Source organism: Eumetopias jubatus, unplaced genomic scaffold (genome assembly GCF_037043125.1).
Source record: "Eumetopias jubatus isolate StellerSeaLion01/CBP00866 unplaced genomic scaffold, mEumJub1_p1.0 scaffold_8, whole genome shotgun sequence".
NCBI classification, from domain to species: domain Eukaryota; kingdom Metazoa; phylum Chordata; class Mammalia; order Carnivora; family Otariidae; genus Eumetopias; species Eumetopias jubatus.
Window position 1 is genome coordinate 117020320 of NW_028274814.1, and position 21556 is coordinate 117041875.

Genomic DNA, 21556 nt, shown 5'->3' on the forward strand with positions numbered 1-21556 from the left:
AGCATTCCGGGAGGGGGCCTAAACCAGGAACGCTCTCTGGAGGATCTTGACTCCTTCATGATCCAGATCAAAAGAACTGGTTTTCCTGTTGCAGTTCATCCTCCCCCATTCTGTTTCTTTGGTAAGGAGACAAAATTCTGAGCCCCGTGTTCTTTACTTTAACAACGGCTACACACTATTATTGAAGCAAGTTCAACAGCAGTTCAACAACAAACCAGAGTATTTGACGAGACAGACGCTCAGGAGGCCGGTACATCCCAGGTTTGAGAGGGAAGATTCAGCACCCTAGTTGCTCTGACCAGGCAACAGCGCAGATCCTCCAGTGAGCTCCATCTGTGTCCCCCACCTGAGCCTCACCCCTGACAAATCATGGCTCCTGGCCTGCTTGGCCCCCATTTGTTCTACTCACTGCTTGGGGAGTTCTAATGGTGCCACTGTTGTTCTTTTATTGAAGTAATATGACATAAAATGTTATATAGGGGCGCCTGGGTGGCTCCCAGGGTGCTGGGATCGAGCCCCGCATCGGGCTTCCTGCTCCGCAGGAAGCCTGCTTCTCCCTCTCCCTCTGCTACTCCCCCTGCTTGTGCTCTCTCTCTCTCTGACAAATAAATTAATAACATCTTTAACAAATGTTGTATGCATTTCAGGTGTATGACAGTGAGTGGACAAGTCTGTACATATGCAATGCTCACTGAGGTGAATGTAGTCACCGTACAATGTTATCACAATACTGTGGACAATATTCCCTGTGCTCTACTTTTCATCCCCATTTATTTCGTAACCAGAAATTTGTTAGTGTTGCCTCTCACGGTGGCCCAGGCCTGTGGAAGGGCCAGAAAGGCAAGGGGGGATTGGGGCAGGGAGGGGGCCATTAAATCATCGCCAGTTCTTGCTTGCACTGCTCTCCTGTCAAGTGAAAGTCTAGAGGATTTGTTATTTGGAACATTAGATCTCTGGAATGGAAGAGTTATGCCAAAAAAGGATTCTGCTGATAAATGATACGGAATTTGAACAAAATTAATTTGAACAAAAGTTTAACAGGTCTCTTTAAGTTAAAAAAAAAGGAAGAAAAAAGATTATGACTATTTACATATGAACTACCATCACATTTATACTTATTCTATAGTCCAGTTTCTCAGGCTGTTGGCTAAGAAGAGCAAAGAGCTTTTTGGGGATATAGAAAGATTCATGGTAGTGGTTCCAAGGACGGTGGACTTGCATCCTTGAAATCATCAACATTTGTAATAGGAGACTGTGATTGTTAAAATGGTATTTGTTTTACTTAAAGTGATAAACTATATTTGCATAAGAGATTGATTTTTACCCACTTAACTCAAGATAATTGGCTTCATCAACTTTATCCTAGAGCTCCTCTAGACTCTAATTGGGGTCTGAATTTTTTTTTTTTTTAAGTCAGAAATCACCTAGACCCTTTGTCTGGACTTCTTCCTACAGACTTATATTTTAATAAGCCTAGCAACTCTGACATTCATTTCTGAGAAGCATAGCAAATGTCATTTTTCTCTATCACCTGTCTGAGAGATGGTTCTTTCCCACAAGTGTTCAGCCACCAGGTGGGACCCCAGCGGAAACCGCAGTAGGACTTTGTCCTCAGATCCGTGGTTTCTCCGTGACTGTTGGATTTAGGAGGATAGCTAGAGATTAACTAATCCTGTGCCCCCTCAATACAGAGATTAAGAAGTTGAGGACTAGAGAGGTGAATTACCTGTGGTCACCCAACGAGTCTGGCAGAACCAAGGCTACAATCAAAGGTTTGCTGCTTTTCCTATACACTGCCTCTCCTTTTTTCTCTTTATTGTGGGAGAATATACATAACAAAATTTACCACATTAGCTGTTTTTAAGCATACAGTTCAGTGGTATTAAGGATATTCACATCTTTGTGCAACCATCACCACCATCCATCTCCCGAACCTCCCATTATCCCCAACAAACTCTGTACCCATTCAGCAATGACTCCCCTTTCTCCTCTCCACCATGCCCCAGGAACCATGGTTCTTCTTTCTGTCTCTCTGTATTTGACTAGTCTAGGGACCTCGTACAAGTGGAATCATGGAGTATCTGTCCTTTTATGTCTGACTCATTTCACTTGGCGTCGTGTCTTTGAGTTGAATCCATGTTACAGCCTGTATCAGAATCATCACACAGCTCAGATCACACAGCAGGTACTATTACAACAGAGCACATACCATTCTTCTTAAAGGCCGAAAACATTTTACTGTATGTATACACCACATTTGGTTTATCTTTTCATCTGTCAGTGGACATGTGGGATTTTCATCTTTTGACTATTGTGAATAATGCCCCCCTGAAACAAATATCTGTTGAAGTCTCTGCTTCCAATTATGTTGGGTAATTGCTGGATCATATGATAATTCTGTCTCATTTTTTGAGAAACCACCATACTGTTTCCCACAGCAGCTGCATCAATTTGCAGCTTCCTCTCTTTATTTCCTTGTGTACAATAGAAAGAGCACGGGATTGGGAGTTGCCAACCCAACCCCAGGATCGATGAGCTGTGTAATGCCGGATAAGCCACTCTACCACTCAAACTCTGCTGTCCCGGGCAGGAAGACAGAAAATGACCTTTGGCATGCCAGCTTCACAGAATTGTAAGAATTCAGCCCAATGAGATATACAGAATGCTTTATAAATGAAAACATTATTGAATAAAAGTTACCATTAGTCATTTGTAGTAAATTTGAGTCCAATCCAATGTCAGAGGAGAAAACCATACGCTGTTAGGAAGGAATGGGCTCATTAAAGAAATGTAATATCTAACAAAAGACTTTGATCCGAAGGTCTTTTTTGCTAAAACCTAGGCGGTCTGCCCTAACAGAGAGCACAGTGGTGGGGTGCAAGGGAGCAGTCACAGCCAGCTTGGGAGAAGCTGAGGGAAGGGCAAATCTGCGTGTCACAAAGCAGCCGTGGGTCCGTTGATAATTTTCTACAAACACATCATTCCTAGGACAATGTGGCTTATTCCCTTTGATAATAAGAGTTGCTGAAACACGTCCAACAAATTTTTTTTTTGTCTGAAGTTAAATCACTGGCTTCATCTTACTCATACAGATTACATAGTGGACTCCCAAATTGAAAATGAAAGCTATCTACCGGCTTTTGGAAACAGGGACGCCCTTTGGGTTTTTGGATTCTAAATATTAAATTTACTCTTTCATCACAAATTGACTGTACAAACGCTGATTTTGTAACCACTGTAAAGGATGCAACAATACTAAGAAGAGTAGAGTCCTACCCCTAATGTGATTGAAGTCAGAACTGGAGAGCCCAAGAGACTGATACAATGTTGCTAGACTTTATAACTAATGACTGAATTATTTTCACTCTTTATGTACAGGTACTAATGCTATTGTACATAAAGGGAATCCCCTGGAAAGGTTTTTTTCTTATTTTAAACACACTTAAAATTCTTCTGACAACTCTCTCTTGTGCCCATCTTAAACAGTATCCCGTTTTTTATGAACATTAAAGGCCTGGTATATTTTCATGATGCCATACCAAGCTATTCAAAAAGGTTATTGGGCCATAGCATACCTGGTCATTTTGGCCAGAAAAGAGACTCTCCTCTTTGGCTCCAAAGTCCTATGGTAGGGACAGAGACGCAAAATCAGTGATTTCTGAATCTGGTACTAAGGAGGGGGAAGGAGACATCATAAAATTAAGGTGAGACCGAAGCACAGTGAAAGAGGGGGAAGCCTTGGCAGAAAAATAATTGCCAGCCCAGAGAATAGAAAGAAGGCACTCACTCAAGGTAGCAATTCCTTCTGAGCTATCCCTCCAAATACTATACTCTAGCCTCTGAAAAGGAGAGCTCACTGCTTTGCAAAGCTGCACATTCCCATATTAGACAGCTCTAGTTATTTTATATTATTTTCTTTTATTTTCATCATAAGTGTACTCTTTAATCTCCATCACCTATTTCACCCATCCCCCACCCACCTCCACTCTGGTAACTATCAATTTGTTCTCTATTGTTAAGAGTCTGTTTCTTAATTTGTTCCTCTTTTTTGTCCCCTTTGCTTGTTTTGTTTCTTAAAATCCACATAGGAGTGAAATCATATGGTACTTATCTCTCTGACTGACTTATCTCACTTAGCATCATACTCTCTAGTTCCCCATGTTGTTGGGAGACAGCTCTATTTTTTTAGATGTTCTTCTTTAAAATAATTTAGTATCCAGCAACAAGAGAGATATTAAATAATAAATCATGGTCCAGCCTTATATTGGAATATTATTCAGCCAACATAAATGATGCTGCTGTAAAAGAATATAGAAATAATACTTAATGATTTAGGGAAATGCTTATATTGTTATATGTACCTCAAAATCCTAGTCTGGGGTGTGTGTGTGAGTGTGCGTGTGCATATGTGTGTGTGTGTGTGTGTGTGTGTGTGTGTGTGTGTGTGTAGACATTGGGAAGATAGACACTGAACCATTAACAGTGTTTATTTCTGGGTAGCAGGAGCATGGATGATATTATCTTCTCCTTTATGCTTTTTTGCATTTAAAAAAATTGGGTTTTACCACGAGAACCCCCCCCCCTCAAACTATCTATGGTGCTGGCTTCTCCCAGAGCAGCCACATAAGCCACTAAAGACCTTCGTTAGAGAATGAAGAAGGTAGAAGAAATTGGAGGAAGAACGCGTCTTGTGCTCATGTCTGCAGAGATAAACAGAGAGGGTGTTCTGGAGCTCCCGTGGGTGCACACGCCTCTACCCCATTCTCTGTTTGCTTTCATTGTGCCTCGCTGGGGAAGCAGGCAGACGCGCTGGGACATGTTGCAGGTTGGCTTTGCTTCCTGAGAGAATCCATTCTGCTCTGGTGAGTCCCAGAAAGTTCTCAACTTCCCCTGCTCAGAGCCACCTCTCCTAAATCCTTTTATTTTCTCTGCGGATGAAATGGTAGAGGCCTGCTGGGTAGAGAGTACCAAAACTCTGATAAAATGTCCTTAATATGCACCAAAGAGAGTATCATGATGTTTGTGGTGACAGTTTGCCCTAAATAGGCCCATGCTGTCTGGGTGTGGTCGATAAGGCCCAGAAAGGCCTTGAAGTGTCCAAAGAGCAGAGACAGGGGAGTTGATTACAGCTCAAGAGCTTCACACTCTGGCTTCTATGGCCCTTTGTTCTGTGTTGCTCAATGTCTGTGTGAGCCCTAGAAAGTGAGAGCCCCGTCTTCATGCAGCCAGACAACCTGTTTGGATTTCTAACCCACACTTGAAGGTCTCAGAACTCCAGCAGAACTCCCTAAGAAAATACTACTGCAGTTTTTAAGTGTATTTTTAAATACATATATGAAAAAAAACCCAAAGCTTTTATGTTAAGTGTAATAAAATATAAATGTGCTAACTTATCAGCACAAATAGATCAGACCAAATAATATCAAATAAAGCAAAGGAGAAAAAAAACTGTTTTAGATGCTAAAAAGGTTCTGTGGTATAATTTCTCAAATTGATAATTCTATTTTAATCTTTCACACTGATTAAAAAAGTTTGGAAGCAGAGTATCACATTAACATTACTTTATTGCTCATCGAAGAGTCCCACTATTTTAAATCCTTGTCCTTTCCATCTTGGGGAGGAGAAGCGGAAGTTGCCCAAACCAACCCTCTTAGCATCTTGAAGCAAACACTCAACTCACTTTCTGCCTTCTCCTTTTCAAGTGGGAGTATGGATGGTTCATCATTCCCTCTCCTCCCTTGCATTATCATAACTCCATCATTTCTGCTGATCACGTCGAGTCTTAACTACAGTTGTTCTAGCTTATCTATTACTCCTCTTGAAGACAGGGATCGCATTGGAACAGATAGAACAATGTACAAACCGTGCCCTGGCAAATTGGAAATGATACTCCACAGACAGTCTTGCCCCTCGTCAGAGCCCTGGGTAATACACATCCCAGACAGCAGCACATTTGTGTAAGAGTGAACATCTTGGGTAAAGAACTGATCCATCCCAAGGCATCTAGGTAAACAGCTGAATTTTCAGCTGAGTTTTCACAATGCTTTTTGCAAGTCTTTTGCCTTCGTTACATTATGAAGAAATTGCAGGTTAACTTACTACGGACAATCACATCTGTTCTCTGTACAACTCTGCCCACAGAAACCCAGCCCAACATGGTAACTGGAACAAATCTACACCTCACATTTTCCCTTGAAAAATAAAGAAAACAATGATCCTGCCATACTTGGAGAAGAAAGGCAGAGCCATTCCCCAAGGCCCTCAGAAAGCCATCTGGCTGCAATCTTTCCCGGAGTTTTCTGGCCCAGAGACAAAGCACATTTATATCAGATGGATCAACACTGTCACCCAGTGGACAGACAGCTAGGCGGGCTGAGCCTTGATCTTGGCTTAGCAGCCAGCGTTTGAATAGGACCCTGTTTAAGTGATCATGTATTCTCTTATAGGAAACTGGGAGGATCTCAGCTGACAAGACTTTGATTTGGGATGAGTGCAACTTAAGGAGGACATACATTTTCATTGTGCCTATGTTTTCTTTTTTTTTTTTTTTAACCACCAGTAAATTTATAGGAAGCATAGACTATAACCAACCAAGCAAGTCTGCCAAGACTCACAGGACCAAATAGGCTTGCAGAAGCAGGGAGGTGTCTGATCACCTGCCAGGTATGTGGGAAGATTTCCCTACCAGAGAATAAGACTTATTGTTCATTGTTCATAGTGACAGTGGATGTGTATTTTCAAAACTAAAGAGGTTTTTTTTTTTTTTGGTGCATATGTGGATTGAAATCTGAGGTTATTCACTTTCCTAGAATGATATCAGTAGACGAACAATTCTTGCTCTATTTTGTATATATCTCAAAAGCCTCTGCCCCATCCCCTTCCTCTTAAGTCTCTTTAGTCTTTATTATTATTTTTATTTGAGAGAGAGAAATGGGGAGGAGGAGCAGAGGGAGAGGGACAGGGAGAGGGAGAGAGAGTCTCAAGCAGACTCCCCACTGAGCATGGAACCCGAGGAGGGGATCGATCTCACGACCCCAAGACCACAACCTGAGCCGAAACCACAAAGAGTCGGACACTTAACCAACTGTTCCGCCCAGGTGCCCCTAAGTCTCTTTAGTCTTAACTGTCATTTGACACTCTAAACAGACCGGCTTACTTTTCGTATTAAGGTGAGAGGCTCTTTGCCTTAAGCCTTTCTTGCTAAATGTCCTTTAAATTAGTTTCTTCTCCCCAGCTGGAACTCATCAACAAACTGAAAGCATTCATCTGGTATCATTTCACAGTTCGGCAGTACTGGGGGCTGAGACTTCACCTGGTAGGAGTTTTGTAGCATCTTGATTAAAAGTAAAGTCTCTGTTTATTGGAGGGAAATCTGGGTTTGAATCCTAACCCCACCACTTGCTAGATAGCTCCTTGCCTTGGACGGGTTAATTAATTTCCCTAAGCTTTAGTTTCCATCTCTGTTATCAGGGACAATGTTAGCACCTACCCCCTCAGAGGTTAATCCTTGCTGTGGGGATTTACGTAGGAAAATACAGATGAGTAACAGCACAGTTCCTGGGCGCATTGTAAAATCTCAACGAACATTAGTGTTAGCATTATCATAATTATTACAATGACAGCAGTCATTCTCATTATTCCTAAAATGCAATTCTTATAAAGTATCTTTAGACTAGCAGATGAAACCATGATTTATTTTTAGCTAGAAGGACCCTGAGAGATCATCCAGTCCATTGCTCTTCATTAAAATCATCCAGGGAAGCACTTATTTATATATTTATTTATTTACTTATTTATATTTAAAAAAAATATTTATTTATTTGAGAGAGAGAGAGAGAGCACAAGCGAGCGAGCGAGGGGAGGGGCAGAGAGAAACTTTAGCCGACCGTGCTAAGCGTGGAGCCAGATGCGGTGCTTAATCTCATGACTCTGAGATCACCACCTGAGCCAAAACCAAGAGTTGGATGCTTAACAGACTGAGCCACCCAGGGGCCCCTCCAGGGAAGCTTTTAAAAAACAGTGAAATCCCCAATAGCCAGATGAAAGAATGCTTATTATATGAATCCTTTTAGATGAATTCTAGAAAAGGCAAACCTAATCTATAGCGACAGAAAGCAGATCAGTGATTGCCTGGGGATGAAGTGGAAGGAAGAACTGAAGGAAACTTTCTGGGGTGGTGGCAATGTTTTCTGTCTTGATTGTGGAGGCAGTTACACGAGTATGCACATTTGTCAAAAGTTACTGAGACTGTACAATAAAGTGAGTGCATTGTATGTAAAATGTATCATAATAAAGTTGATGTGAAGCTGATGCTGAGTCTCAACCACAGGAATTCTGAGTTGATTGTTCTAGGGTGAGGCTCAGAAATCATTTTTTTCATGTAGCTAAGGCAGGAGCCAGGGGTGAGAGCCACTGATCTAATCCAGTCCTCTCCACCTCCAGACGAGAGCAACCCAAATATATTCAGCTGGTTATAGTGGGAGGTGCAGGACTAAAAACCAGGTCCCCAGGGGCGCCTAGGTGGCGAAGTCAGTGAAATGTTGGACTCTTGATTTTGGCTCACATCTTGATCTCAGAGCTGTGAGACCGAGCCCCCCCGTCGGACTCCACACTGGGAACGGAGGCTGCTTGAGAATCTCTCTTTCCCTCTGTCCCTGACCCCACCCCGTGCATGCTCTCACTCTCTCTCTCTCAAAAACAACAAACAAACAACAAAACCAGGTCTCCAGATTCCTTGTGTTCCTAGCCTTTCCTTTTTACCTCTACTAATAACACTGCTTTCCCTTGGAACTGCCCTCTCTTTTTTACCTCTCTGTATGAAAACCCCTTCATGGTTCAGTTCACATCCCATAACTCTCAGGAGGCCACAGACTGCACCCCCCACCCCTGCCCTTCAACCAGGAGCTTCTTGGAAGAGGGACTGTGGCTTTTTTTTTTTTTTTTTGTATCCTCAGAACCAATATTGTGCTTGGCACAGAGCAGACATTCCATATACATTTGTTGAACTGAAAAACTGGTGGAAGGGAATTAACATTTAATAAGTACCACGATGTGCCAGAAATTGAAATGAGCATTTTATGCACATTATCTCACCAAATTTTTACAATCTTATGAGTTGGTTATCATTTTCCCTTTTTGTAAGGGAGGAAACAGGCTCAGAGAGGCTTAGTAATTTGCCCAAGGTCACACAGCAAGCAAATAGTAGAACCAAGGTCTGGACTCAGGTCTGTTGATTTTTAAAAGTTTATGCTTTCTCTACCATACTGGGCTGTTTCAGTCACAGTAGTTATTCTATTCAGTCTTAAAATATGCATAGTATGTATCCTATCTCCTCAATTAGGTTATAAGCTTCTTAAATGCAAGAATTAAATTTTAGCATTTATAATCCCATATCAACTCATGAGGTAGAGGATTTGACCACCTCAGTGTTAACAGAGAATTCAATTTTTAACCTCATTAGAGCAATCGTAACGATAATCCAACAGTTAGAAGAATAGCTGTAGCCATAACCTACACTTATAAGAAGACCTATATAGTCAAGGGGTTCCCGCAGAAGGTTGTGATTCGAGCTTATCTATTTCTTCATTCTCTCCTTTCTTTCTTATGAATAATCTCTAAGTCACGCAAGCATCACACACAACATTATTCACATGTAACAACATAGTAGGTTGGTTAAAACAGTCATATACCTCAAAGCACATACCAAAAAAATTCCTGGAATGACATTATGCCTTTGAACCAGAAGTGGACAACTGCCACCAGTAAATTTACATGCAGAGGTGATGTTGTATTTGAGCAATCGGAAGGGATCTGAACAACTCTAAAAAAGGCAAAAAGTTGTAAAGACATTAAATCCCAGGTAACAAATCCCTTGTTCCATTCAACAGTATTTGCATCTTTGAGCCAACAATTCTAGACTCTATTCCTACCACTCCATTAGGAATGCCTTCTTCATAAACTTATCAAAGACCTCTGTATAGCCAAGGCCAGTGGACATTTTCATGTTTCTTCTATTTCTTGACCTCTTTGAGGCATTTGAAATTACTAAACAGTCCTCCTTCTCAAACTCTCTCCTGGGCTTCTGTGGTCCCCCTCTTCTGTTTTCTTTCTATTTCTCTATGCCTTCCATCCTAGTCTTTGTCAAGCACAATTTTTCCTCTACTTGATCTCTAAATATCTAAAATCTCCAATCTTGCCTCCTGCTATTCACTCTCTTCACATACCCCTTGTGTAACCCATAATTTTAGCTACTATTTCTGTGTGCCAAATGTTTTCCAAAGCTAGTGCTCTCCTCTGAGTATCAGACTTGTGGGTTGAATTGCCTACTTCTTGATGTCTCCATTTTGATGACACTCAGGTACCTCTAACTCAACATGCCAATCTGAATTTGTCATCTTTCTCTTCATTCCTTTGTTTTGTTTTGTTTTTTTGTTAAGTAAGATCTATGCCGAATGTGGGGCTTAAACTCAAGACCCAAGATCAAGAGTCCCTCGCTCTACTGACTGAGGCACCCCTCTTCAAACATTCTTATGGTGGATTAAAGATGTCTATAAATTCTTTGCCACTCTACCTATCAAGAGATGGAAGTCTACTTCCACTCCCCTTGAATCTGGGCTGGCCCACATCAAGGGTATACTGCATCACTTTTGAGGCTAGGCCTTAAGAGGTCTCCAGGTTCCATCTTCACCTCTTGGAACATTCCTTCTCAAAACACAGACATCATGTTGTGAGGAATCCTGAATAACTCTTAGAAAGGCAGGCCCTCATGAGGAGAACAGAGGCCCCTGGCCAATAGCCATAGCTGAGCTCCTAAATGTCAGCAGGACTACCTGCCAGCCATATGGACGAGGCTCTTCTCGAGTCCTCCAGCTGTACTCAGACTGCCCCAGCCAATGCTGTGTGAAGCATAGTGAGGTCATCCCTGCTAGTCCTGAGCGGGTCATGAGGAAATATGTGATTGCTGTTCTAGGACTGTAAGTTGTGGGGGTGGTGTGTCATGCAGTAATAGATAAGAGACATTTCTTATTCTCCTCCTTTTGAATCCCCTATCCCCCCAAATGGTACTGCTCTTCTTCTAACTGTGCAAACAAGAAGCTGGGAGACATCTTAAACTCTTCCATCGCTCAACATATCAAATCTTATGAAGTCTCGCTTCTAACCACCACTCAGACTCAGAATCCTTTTTCACCCCCACGGCCACTGCCTGACTATTTCTCCTCTGGGTAAATGCGATACTAGGTCTCTCTCTGTCATTCCGATCTTTTCTGGAACATTCCGTCAACATGATCCTTCTAAAATACAAACTCTCTTCATGTCACTTCTCCGCTTAAAATCCTTTAATGACTCCTCTCCCTTTTCAAGGAGAATTGGGGTTCTTTATTGAACCTCACAGTTAGGTTTCCGCTACCTTCATTAGCTGCTAACTCCCCCAGCGTGCACCACCCCCAATACTGATGCCTTTCCCATCTCCCAGGTTCATCCTGCAACTTGATACCTTCTTGCCTTCCAACGTGCAGTTTTCCAACATGTCTTCCAAAATGTAGTTTGTGGAAATATCACTCACTTAATTCTTACTAGTCTTACAAGTCTTACTCGTCCTACAAGCCACTTCTTGCCTAAATGTTCTGTTGATACTTCTAACCCAGCACTCATGTCACCATGTCATGTGTCATGACTGTCCTCTGGACTGTCTTTTCCTTGAGGACACGATCAGGGTCTAATTCATTTTTCTGTCTCAAGTTGCTACCCCACTCCCAGCCTGTTGTAGGAGCTCAGTGAATGTTTGCCACCTGAATGAATAAATACACAGAATTGTGTTATCAAAAAAGCTTTATCCTCAAGTAGATATTACTAGTTTTGGGGGCTTATTTCCTCATTGTTAAAAGGGTTCAGCCAGGCACGGCTCCTTTTATCAGCTGTACTGGCCTGCACAATTCCTGCTGAGCATACACACGAAGCCCGTTCCACACCTCCTGCACCCACACGCCCAAGCACACACTTGTGAAGTGCGGGATATGCGCCAGTCCTCTCAATCCATTCATCTCATTTGATTCCACTCTGGCCCCCCTTCGCCACTGCTTTTTCTCTCCACAAGGCTACATGGCATAGCAGGGTGCTTAAGAGCACGGGTCCTGGAGTAAGACTGCCTGGTATGAATCTCAGCCTCACGCCTTCCTGACAGAGTAACCTTGGACAAGCGACCTAACTGTCCTGTCTCAGGTATCAACCTGCACTCAATGGGCTCATATGCAGAGAGCCAGCCATTTATGGCTCTTTTGATAATTAAATAATATTCCAGGTAAATAGCAGTTGCAACACAGTAAGTAAGTGCTCAATAAATATTTGCTCTCTTGATCTTATTCTGACTTTGCCATTTCAGATCAGTTCAGCGAACATTTACTGAGTCTATTAGATGCCAGGCTTGGGGGGAGGGGGGATGGCAGGTACTCTCTGCACCAAGTATATCAGAGCCGCTGGGATTTGATGCACATTATTGTCTTTCCAGCGAGGAGTTGAACTCTTCCTGACTATGGTCCTGCTCTCCCGTCCACTCAGCTTGTCTGTCTCTTCAGGGGAGACCTAGTTCCTGTCACAAGCCTCGGTCCCAGAGCACCTCCCATGAAACCAAGAAAGAATTAGCAGTGACCATATACCCTCATATCTGGCCTCAGACTCAGCATCCTTTTCCACTCATTCACTCATTCGTTGGTTCATGTATTCACCTGACAAATATGTTTTAGATGTTCACCATGTACTCGGCCCCGGGATACGCACTAGGGCTATAATGGTGAGCAAGACAGGGTCCTGCTATCAAGAAGCTTCCAGCTGTGGGGAGAGGAACCTGGCTTCAGGGCAGGCTGGAAGGGTGGGGCTACCGTGCCCAGAACCAGGGCTCCCCGTGCTCCCAGATCCCACCCCAAACCCCCTGTGGCTCAGGCTACCCTTCTAGGAACTTTGCTTACACCCCTGATGCTTCCACCAGAATATCCGGTGAATTCTCTCTGCTATCCGGCCTCCAAGTGCAGCTTAACAATTTCAGCATCACACAGGCCTCCCAGTTCCCTGGTTAGGTGGAAAGAAAGAGAGGAAGAGGGAGCCACGACCCTGGTCTGACCAGGCCGCCCTTTTGACGAAGACTGCAGTTCTCAGGTGAACTTTATGTGTTTTACAATCTTCCCCATTCTTATTTGTATTTGTCTCCGATGTGAGAGCATTCCCTTTGTTTTTATGATCTAAAAAAGAATCTAGGATACCCTGGGGTACCCAGCCAATTACGCTTGCATTCTTTTCCTTCACCATTCAGAGTTACAAAATGACATGTCACTTTCCTGCAAGGTTGCTATCAATTCTACTAGACGAAATAATATTTACTTCATCAAAACTTACATTTTAAATTTGTTTGTTTATATTCTGCCTTTTTAGCAAAAGACCAGAGGTGCTTTATAGGAAGTAAGAACAGTATCAAAGAAAATAATAAATTAAAAAAATATGTATGATGAGAAAATTTCAGTATAAACAGAAGCTCTGGATCCAAAAGAAGAACTGGATTTCAGGTAAGTGGTCCATAAGTTCTTACTCTATTGTTATAATTCAGTTCAAAGCTTTGTTCTGTACTTTCAGGCAAAGTGAAAAGAGAAACCCAGTTGGACACCAAAAATCTCTTTTGTGGAGAAGAGGAAACGTACCAGATCCTCATGGGAAGTAAAGCTTCTCATTCAGAAAGACAATTTTCACATCGGGCTTCATTTAGGGGACACTAGGCCTAGAGAATATAATGTAACATCCCTCAAAAGAAGCCCAGGGATGTTTCAGGCAACCTCTTAAAAGGCCAGTCAGTGGAAGCATCTCTGCAAGGGGCGACATGGCCCAAGCCCTCAGCTCCCACATGCTTCAGACTTGGACTCTGCAAAGGTTCTTTAATATATCCCCCTTTAATACATCTCCAAGGGGCTATCACTGAGGTTGGGACAGGGAACTGGGCAGTCAGGGTGGGAAGAGCCCCACTGGGAAGGGGGCCCTCAATGTCACACTAAAGGACTTGGACTTGGCCCGAAGAGAAGTCCTTAGAAGATCGTCAGCAGCAGAATGATGCAGTCATGCCCGTATATTAAAAAGAACACCTAGCAACGTGTAGCAACTGTCAGGGGCACCAAGACCAGAGGCAGGAAAGCTCGTCAGAGAGGCCACTGGAGAGGATCAGATGGGAGGTGATGAAGGCCTGAAATAGGCAGAAGCAGTGGGAATGGAAAAAAGGCTCGAATGGGGAAAAAATGTCACAGTGATAGAATCCACAAGGCTTAGAGAATACTCATTAAATATGTTGAGGGCAACGGCTATCGTGGGGGAAAAGGCTTCATGAGTTACTACCCAGGTCAGCTGGTAGTGGTTGTTTGCAATGCAGTCAGGGAAAGGAGTTTAGGACCCAGTGTGGACTCGGTTGAAAAGGATGCTGGATTAGCAGTGCCTGTCATGGGGGCAGAATGGGAGGATGCCAGCATGCCTGGTATTTACCGTTCCCATTCTTTGGCAAAAGCAGCACAACAATGTACTGTGTCTTCCAAAATGTGCAGACTGTGACTCCATGCATATGAAGATCTAAAACTGACAAAACTATTTATGGTAATGGAAGTCAGAAAAGTGGTGTCCAGGGGCGGGGAAGTAGGTGGATTACTGACTGAAAAGGGCAAGAGGGAGCTTTTTGGGCCTGGGAATATATTTTGTATCTGGATCTGGTGGTTATTATATAGGTGTACCCATACATAAACATTCATTAAGCTATATGCCCTTAAGATGTGTGACCTTTACTATATGAAGGTCATACCTCAGTTTAAAAAGCAGGGGAGAAATTCCTCCATGGCCCTTTGTGTGGCTGAGGAAACGTATAAGATGTAACATGCAAGTAAACATTATTCACAATTTGTCTTAATACACACGACACTCACCTGAAGGCAAGGCATGCTTTTAGATCTGTTGAGTTTTCCATACACTTTGGCCATTTCTTTTGTGGTCTTGTCCATTTCGCTAGCTGAGAACACGTGGACTATAATGAGCTGACCCGTGGAGGACAGCTGGTGGCTTACAAAGTGATCATACACCAGGTCTGTCACTTCAGGGATGCTGTATGTGCCACATTGGCATGTGCCCCCTTCCTGCCCACACAATGTCCTCCTGAGGACCACAGGGCAGAGCAGCTGGGAAGCAAACCATGCATCCTTGCTCTTAACGGGAGGAGGAGGAAGCCTAGTAATGGTCAGAAATCATGTTTAAAGAACCGAAAGGACAGGGACTCCTGGGTGGCTCAGTCAGTTAAGCATCTGACTCTGAATTTCAGCTCAGGTCATGATCTTGGGGTCCTGGGAATTGAGCCGCACATCGGGTTCTGTGCTCAGTCAGGAGTCTGCTTGTTTCCTTCTCTCTCTCTGCCCCTCCCCTTGCTCGAGCTCCTGCTCTCTCTCTCTCTCAAATAAATAAATAAATCTTAAAAAAAAAAAAAAGAACTGAAAGGACAGACAAAATATCACTTTAGAAGAAACCAAAGTGGCTACTTTGGTAAAGCATTTAAGTTTAATTCTGGACAGAACTCTATGTTCCAATATGCTAAAATACTTGTCAGTACACTAAAAGAGATGAATGTAGACCTTTTCAGTTACATAAGCACCTGTGGCTCTGAAACAAACATAAACTATATGTTCAGAGGACTTAATCCAAACGATTGCAAGTAATTGACCGGTAAGAATGAGACCTAGAGCGTTAATTGCAGTTTAACAAATGCAAGAAGAATGCATTGAGGTTGGTCTGTAAGATACTCACTTTATTCCGTCTCACAAATGGGGAACACCGAGGCTCAGGTAATTAAATAATTTGACTAAAGCACACATGTAGTAACTGACAAAGCTGGAACTTGAACCCATGTGTATTTTTTTTCTATTAGAATGTCCCCACTGATGGTGATGAAACACCTACAGCATACTTTTGAACTGACTTATGACTATTAATAGACTAGATAAACCATGTAACCCAATAGCAAGAATGGAAATCCGAAAGCTAAACTTGGATCTGCCTTCTATCCACTCACTAACTCTCAACATGACTGTAATCTGGCTTCTTTATGCCTCAGTATTAACATCTGTAATGTAAGGATAAGTTCATGTTTCCACAAAACTTCTAGGAAGGTTATGAGGCTTATAAAACCAAACTTTGTGAATTTTAATTACATTTAAAGATTTTTATGTGACGCTGAAATTTGTTAAATAAAGTATTTTAATTAAGTTACTTAAAACTGGCATTCCTGGGTAGCTAGAAGAGTATGTTTTTATTATTATTAGAATATTCGGTATTGGCTTCATTTTCTTTATGCTGAAGCTGAGGAACTTAGTAAATGTGATAAATGCCCAGTTATGTTTGTTGAAGTTGTGCTTTTTGAAATGTCTTGATGCCTCCCCTTTGTAGAAGCACTTTTCTGAGAAATGATGATTATATATTTCCTTGTGATAAGAAAACCCACACATGTAAATATCATTTCAGTTCTCACCTTCATACTCTATAGATCTATTTTCAACATCTTTTTTCCCCCCTTTCTTGTCATAACGTTTATTAGTGAGTTTAAATACAGGCCCACTCAGAAATGGATCTTCTTTTTTGGAAAGAGAGGCAAACAATTTCAATAGAATATTGTTACTCTGAAACCTTCAGATTCTGAGTAGTTCTGTATTAATTATAGTAAAAGTTTATATGTGTGTGTATCAGTGTGTGCATGTGCTAGACTAGTTTACATATGAAAAAGTGAAGAAGAAAAAAATAGCTTTGTACACACCACCCAGCTTTATCAAATTGTAGTATTTTACTACACTTGCTATATATATTTTTTTCATTATTATAATTTCAGATACAACTTACAGCCCCAAGGACGACTCCTGATTTCACCCATTTTTTTACCCTGATTTTGATGTATGCCATTCTTATGTATGTTACACAATATGTCATAATCCATAATTCTATCAGGATTAAGGTTTTTAGCTGAGAGCAACAGAAACAAACTGGCTAATTTAAGCAAGCAAACAAAAACAAAGGAATGTATGAAAGAGCTCAGAAAATCTTTGGGAAGGTGGAAGAATCAGGCTTGCAGGGTGCACAGATAGGGACAACGTCCCAAATCGTGCTGTAAAACTTGCCCACTAGCCAGCCACAGCTGCTGGTCCCGCTGACCCAGAACACTGCGGTGAGCACCGCACACAGCCTCTGTGAGCCGAGCCGTGTGCAGCTGACACCCCTCCCTGCCTGGAGGGTCTGGGCAGCCCCTGCAGCTGCAGGAAAATCTAGGGCAGGCGCTGCGGACTGGTGGCACCTGGGTCACGTGCCTGGGCCCTAGCTTCAGAGGGGACTGGGAAAGAAAGAATCTGGCCTTTTTGTCATCTATAGTGGAAGTGCTCTCTGCCTTGGCAAGTAGAGGAGTCCCCAGACATAGAAAGTAGGTTCAGATGCTGCTGGAAGGTCAAAACAAATGGCAGTTGTCCACAACAACAACAAAAATTCATATATCCTCTTGGTTATGGAAATTTAGGTAGTTTCCTTTTTTTTTTTTTAAAGATTATTTACTTATTTTAAAGAGAAAGGGAGTGAGCGAGCGTGAGTGGGGAGAGGGGCAAAGGGAGAAGGAGAGAGAGAGAATCCCAAGCAGACTCCCTGCTGAGCGCGGAGCCCAGTTCAGGGCTCGATCCCACCACCCATGAAATCGTGATTGGAGCCGAAATCACGAGTCTGATGCTCAACAGACTAAGCCACCTAGGTGCCCTGGTATTTTCCTATTTTTAACTATTGCAAACTGCTGCAGTGAAAATTTTTGCACATTTCCTTCTTTTGTATATAAGATTTTATTTTAATGTAGTTAAACTTATCAACCCTCTCCCTTATGTTTGTGTTTTTTGGTGTGCGTTTGGTTTAAGAATTTGTTTTCTACCTCAAGGTGATGAAAATATTCTCCTTATGTTTTCTTCTAAATATTTTATTATTTGGCTTTTTATATTTAGCTCTTTAGTCTACCTGCAGTTTATGATGGGAAGTAGGAATCTAAGATGGATAGGTAGGAAGAGAGATAATCAGCTGTCACACCACCATTGATCGAATAATCCATTCTTTCCTCACTGGTTTGTGTTGCTATTTCTGTTGTATATCAAATTTCCACATTGCCTGGCTCTGATGGGGGCTTTCTATTCTGTTCCATTGATCTAAATAGCCTGGTGCCAATACCACACTATCTTAGTTACTATTACTTCTTAAAGGTCTTGAAATCTTGGAATCTTCCACTTTGTTCTTCCTCTTCAGATATATTAATGCTATTTCTAGAGTTAGCTACCTTATACCCCAAAGAGCACATGATTAAAAAAAAAAACCAACCAACTTTTAGCATGTATGATTCGGTACACAATATGAGTGATGAGGAGACAAGAGACCTAAGAATACCACCTTTGCCAGTGGCTGGACAGTAGTGGAGAGTTCTGAGAGCAGGACGCAGTTACCATCAAATAAATCAGGCGTGTTTGGAATGAAGGTTCTGATCTCTATCCTGTGAAGAACAGGCTGCTAGAAGTCCCAGCCCCAGTAACACCTTCTTGTTTTCCCATGACCACTTACTCTTCATCCACAGCTTTGTCTATGGAAGCCCATCACAGGTAAATACAGAGAATACCAACAGCAGGGCCTCTGAAGACACATTCTGAGCATCCCTGAGTAATTCCAATGTGTCAGCTGGTGTGCCTATCAACCAGGACTAAACCAAGCTGCTTGCTGGCCTGGATTGGTCTGCAATATTCCTAATATTCATGGGTCAGGATGCCACCCCACCATAATTGGACCTGATTCTGAAAGTGAAGCCCCAGGGTTCTGGGTAGTGGCAACTGAAAACCCACTAGGCAGGAAGGGGCAAACAGACAGACAGACAGACACACACACACACACACACACACACACACACAACGCACCCACTCAAAGTACACTCAATACACAGACACACACCACAGAAAGATGCTGATATGCTGCCTCACACTGTTGCTGATTTCACTTCTTTTGTCGAATAGCACTTATGTAGACAGTGCTCAAAGCAAGTTCTGGAGCTGAATATTGTGTTATAGACTGCTATAGCTTTAGCAGGATTCTGTACAAAATACTGCATTGTGTTGCCCAGACACTACTCCACTCACATTTTCTGAGTAGAATCTGGGCTTTTAAAGTTCTGTTCTTACTCTTTGGAGCATGTTGCATACATTCTCGATAGGATGGATGGTTCTGTAGATGAAGGGATATTTAAACTTACTCCCGTAGTTCAACCCCATCAATAATGACTGTGAACCATTGCAAAGAATATGACAACTTGCTAGTGCTTAATAGGAGAAATTGTAACTAGAATGTGACTATGTGGGGACTTTATGGGGTTGTTAACTGACCTATAGCTAAACCTTAATGTGTTTGTGCACCTGTTCATTTCTTTCAGCATTTCAGGACATCCAGACATTGCTAAACTACCAGCATTTTCCTGGGCATTAACCTCTGCATCTGAAAACTTAACAGTTACTAAACTTTTAAAACATTTACATGGATGTAATTTTTTTGTCTGTTTACTGCTCTTTTCATCTTTATTCAATAAATTTGCATTTTGAGGGTTACATTGGCAGTTTTAACTTCAACTGTGCATCATGATAGATGCATGACTATTGGAATGAATGGAAAGACAAAGTTACCATGAGGAGGGTCCATAGACTGTGTGCTAGAAAGAAATCAGTTCAGTCCTCTAAGAATTAGGTCTGTGGGCTAGCCAAAATAGAAATAAACTTTTTGAAAAGTAAGGGGAATTACCAAAACTCTCAATATATCGACTTACAGTCGATATATTGGTAGGTATAGGTATAGAGAGTCAATCTGAATATTTTTTTCAAAGATTTTATTTATTTATTTGACAGAGAGAGACACAGCAAAAGAGGGAACACAAGCAGGGGGAGTGGGAGAGGGAGAGGGAGAGGGAGAGGGAGAAGCAGGGTTCCTGTGGATCAGGAAGCCCGATGCGGGGCTCGATCTTAGGACCCTGGGACCATGACCTGAGCTGAAGGCAGATGCTTAATGACTGAGCCACCGAGGTGCCCCGCCAATCTGAATTTCTTAAGCACACAATAAAATAGTATATATCTCTTACTAACAGGCTGGCTTATATTAACTGTCTTACATTGGGCCGTTATGGGGTGGTAGACAGTAGTAAAAACTTGACATGCTTCACCCTCTTTAATTCTTTCACAATCTTGTAAAGTAGGTATTATTATCCCCATTCTGTGGATAGAGAAACAGAGGCTTAGAGAGGTACGTGATAGCTGAAGTCTCGTTAACCAATATACTCTGCTAGTGTGTCATCAGGGTGTTACGCTGTTTTCCCTCTGCCTGGTGTCGGCCTGTCCTCCATGCACAGGATTTGGCTGGAAATCGAACTAGAGCATGGAAACCATATAGAGAAGGGCACGGAAGATGGATTTTCTCATGCATGGTGCTTAAGCCTTTATGCTTATTTCAAGATTTAGAGTCCTACTGCAGATTTAAAAGTTTCCATTAAGTTTTTACAGAAATAAATGGAACCCTTATTGAATTAATATTAATCTCTTCAGGTATCATTGCAACATAAAACTGAGGCATAAAAATAATTCTACATTTAAATGTGAAATGACTGGACTTTGACTTTTCACACGAAATTTGAAGGTCTGAATAAACATCTTAGGCCTGCCTCCCACCGTGTCTGCTTGCTGCATCCCTGCGGGTTTTAAAGGATTTGGATAATTTTGCTACTTGTACCCAATTCTGGCCTGGGGTCAAGGACCTGCATCACCTGGCCGCAATCCTGCTTATGCTATCTTCCATACCCTAAGAACCAGCAAAGCCAAACCGCCCAGCATTCCTCCAATTCACCTGCACTGGCACCTCTATATGCCTTTGCTCAAATCCCTGCTCTGCTCACTAGCTGTGTCTTTGCGGGGTGGAGAGGGCAGAGAATGGGCTTCATGATAATTGTACTCCTTGGGTGTGTCGTGAGAATCCAATTAAATCCTGCAAATACAGTGTTTTGCATGGCACCTAGTGTCTAGTGCGCACTCAGTAAATGTTAACCATCCCTGACGTTATTACTACCATCACCGCCCTTCTTATCCATCCCCCTGGAGTACCATCTCTCCCCACTTGCATATCCCAACTCTCCCAGTCACTCCACACCCTATTCAAAGGCTCCTGGAAAAAATCCTTTCTAAGAAAGAAATTTCCCCCTCCACAAAATTTCTCCAGCATTCTATTGCTTCTGCCCTGATAGCACTTACTTCCTCAGTTTCCATTGATTAATGGTATACATTAATCCTTTGAAGTCTTTGGAGGACAGGGACCAAGTCTTTGTATTGCTGATTGTCCACCCGCCTGTGGGCAGCAGATGACAGTTTTTGGTTGAATAAATTCATTCCATGGCCAGGTGTCAGGTAGGACTGCTTGCTTAGTGGCATTTATGAAGTCTGCTACCAATGTTTTATTTTTTTTTAAG

At 42.2% G+C, this 21556-nt stretch overlaps 1 protein-coding gene across 1 annotated transcript in view; it reads right to left on the minus strand.

Annotated features, from left to right (window-relative positions):
- Positions 1 to 21556, minus strand: part of LOC148163804 (uncharacterized) — a 124349-nt gene that overhangs the window by 18560 nt on the left and 84233 nt on the right. The window contains 3 exon segments of the mRNA XM_088025735.1: positions 6180 to 6309; positions 9708 to 9820; positions 14943 to 15240. Coding sequence (XP_087881861.1) covers positions 6180 to 6309; positions 9708 to 9820; positions 14943 to 15240 — 541 coding nt within the window.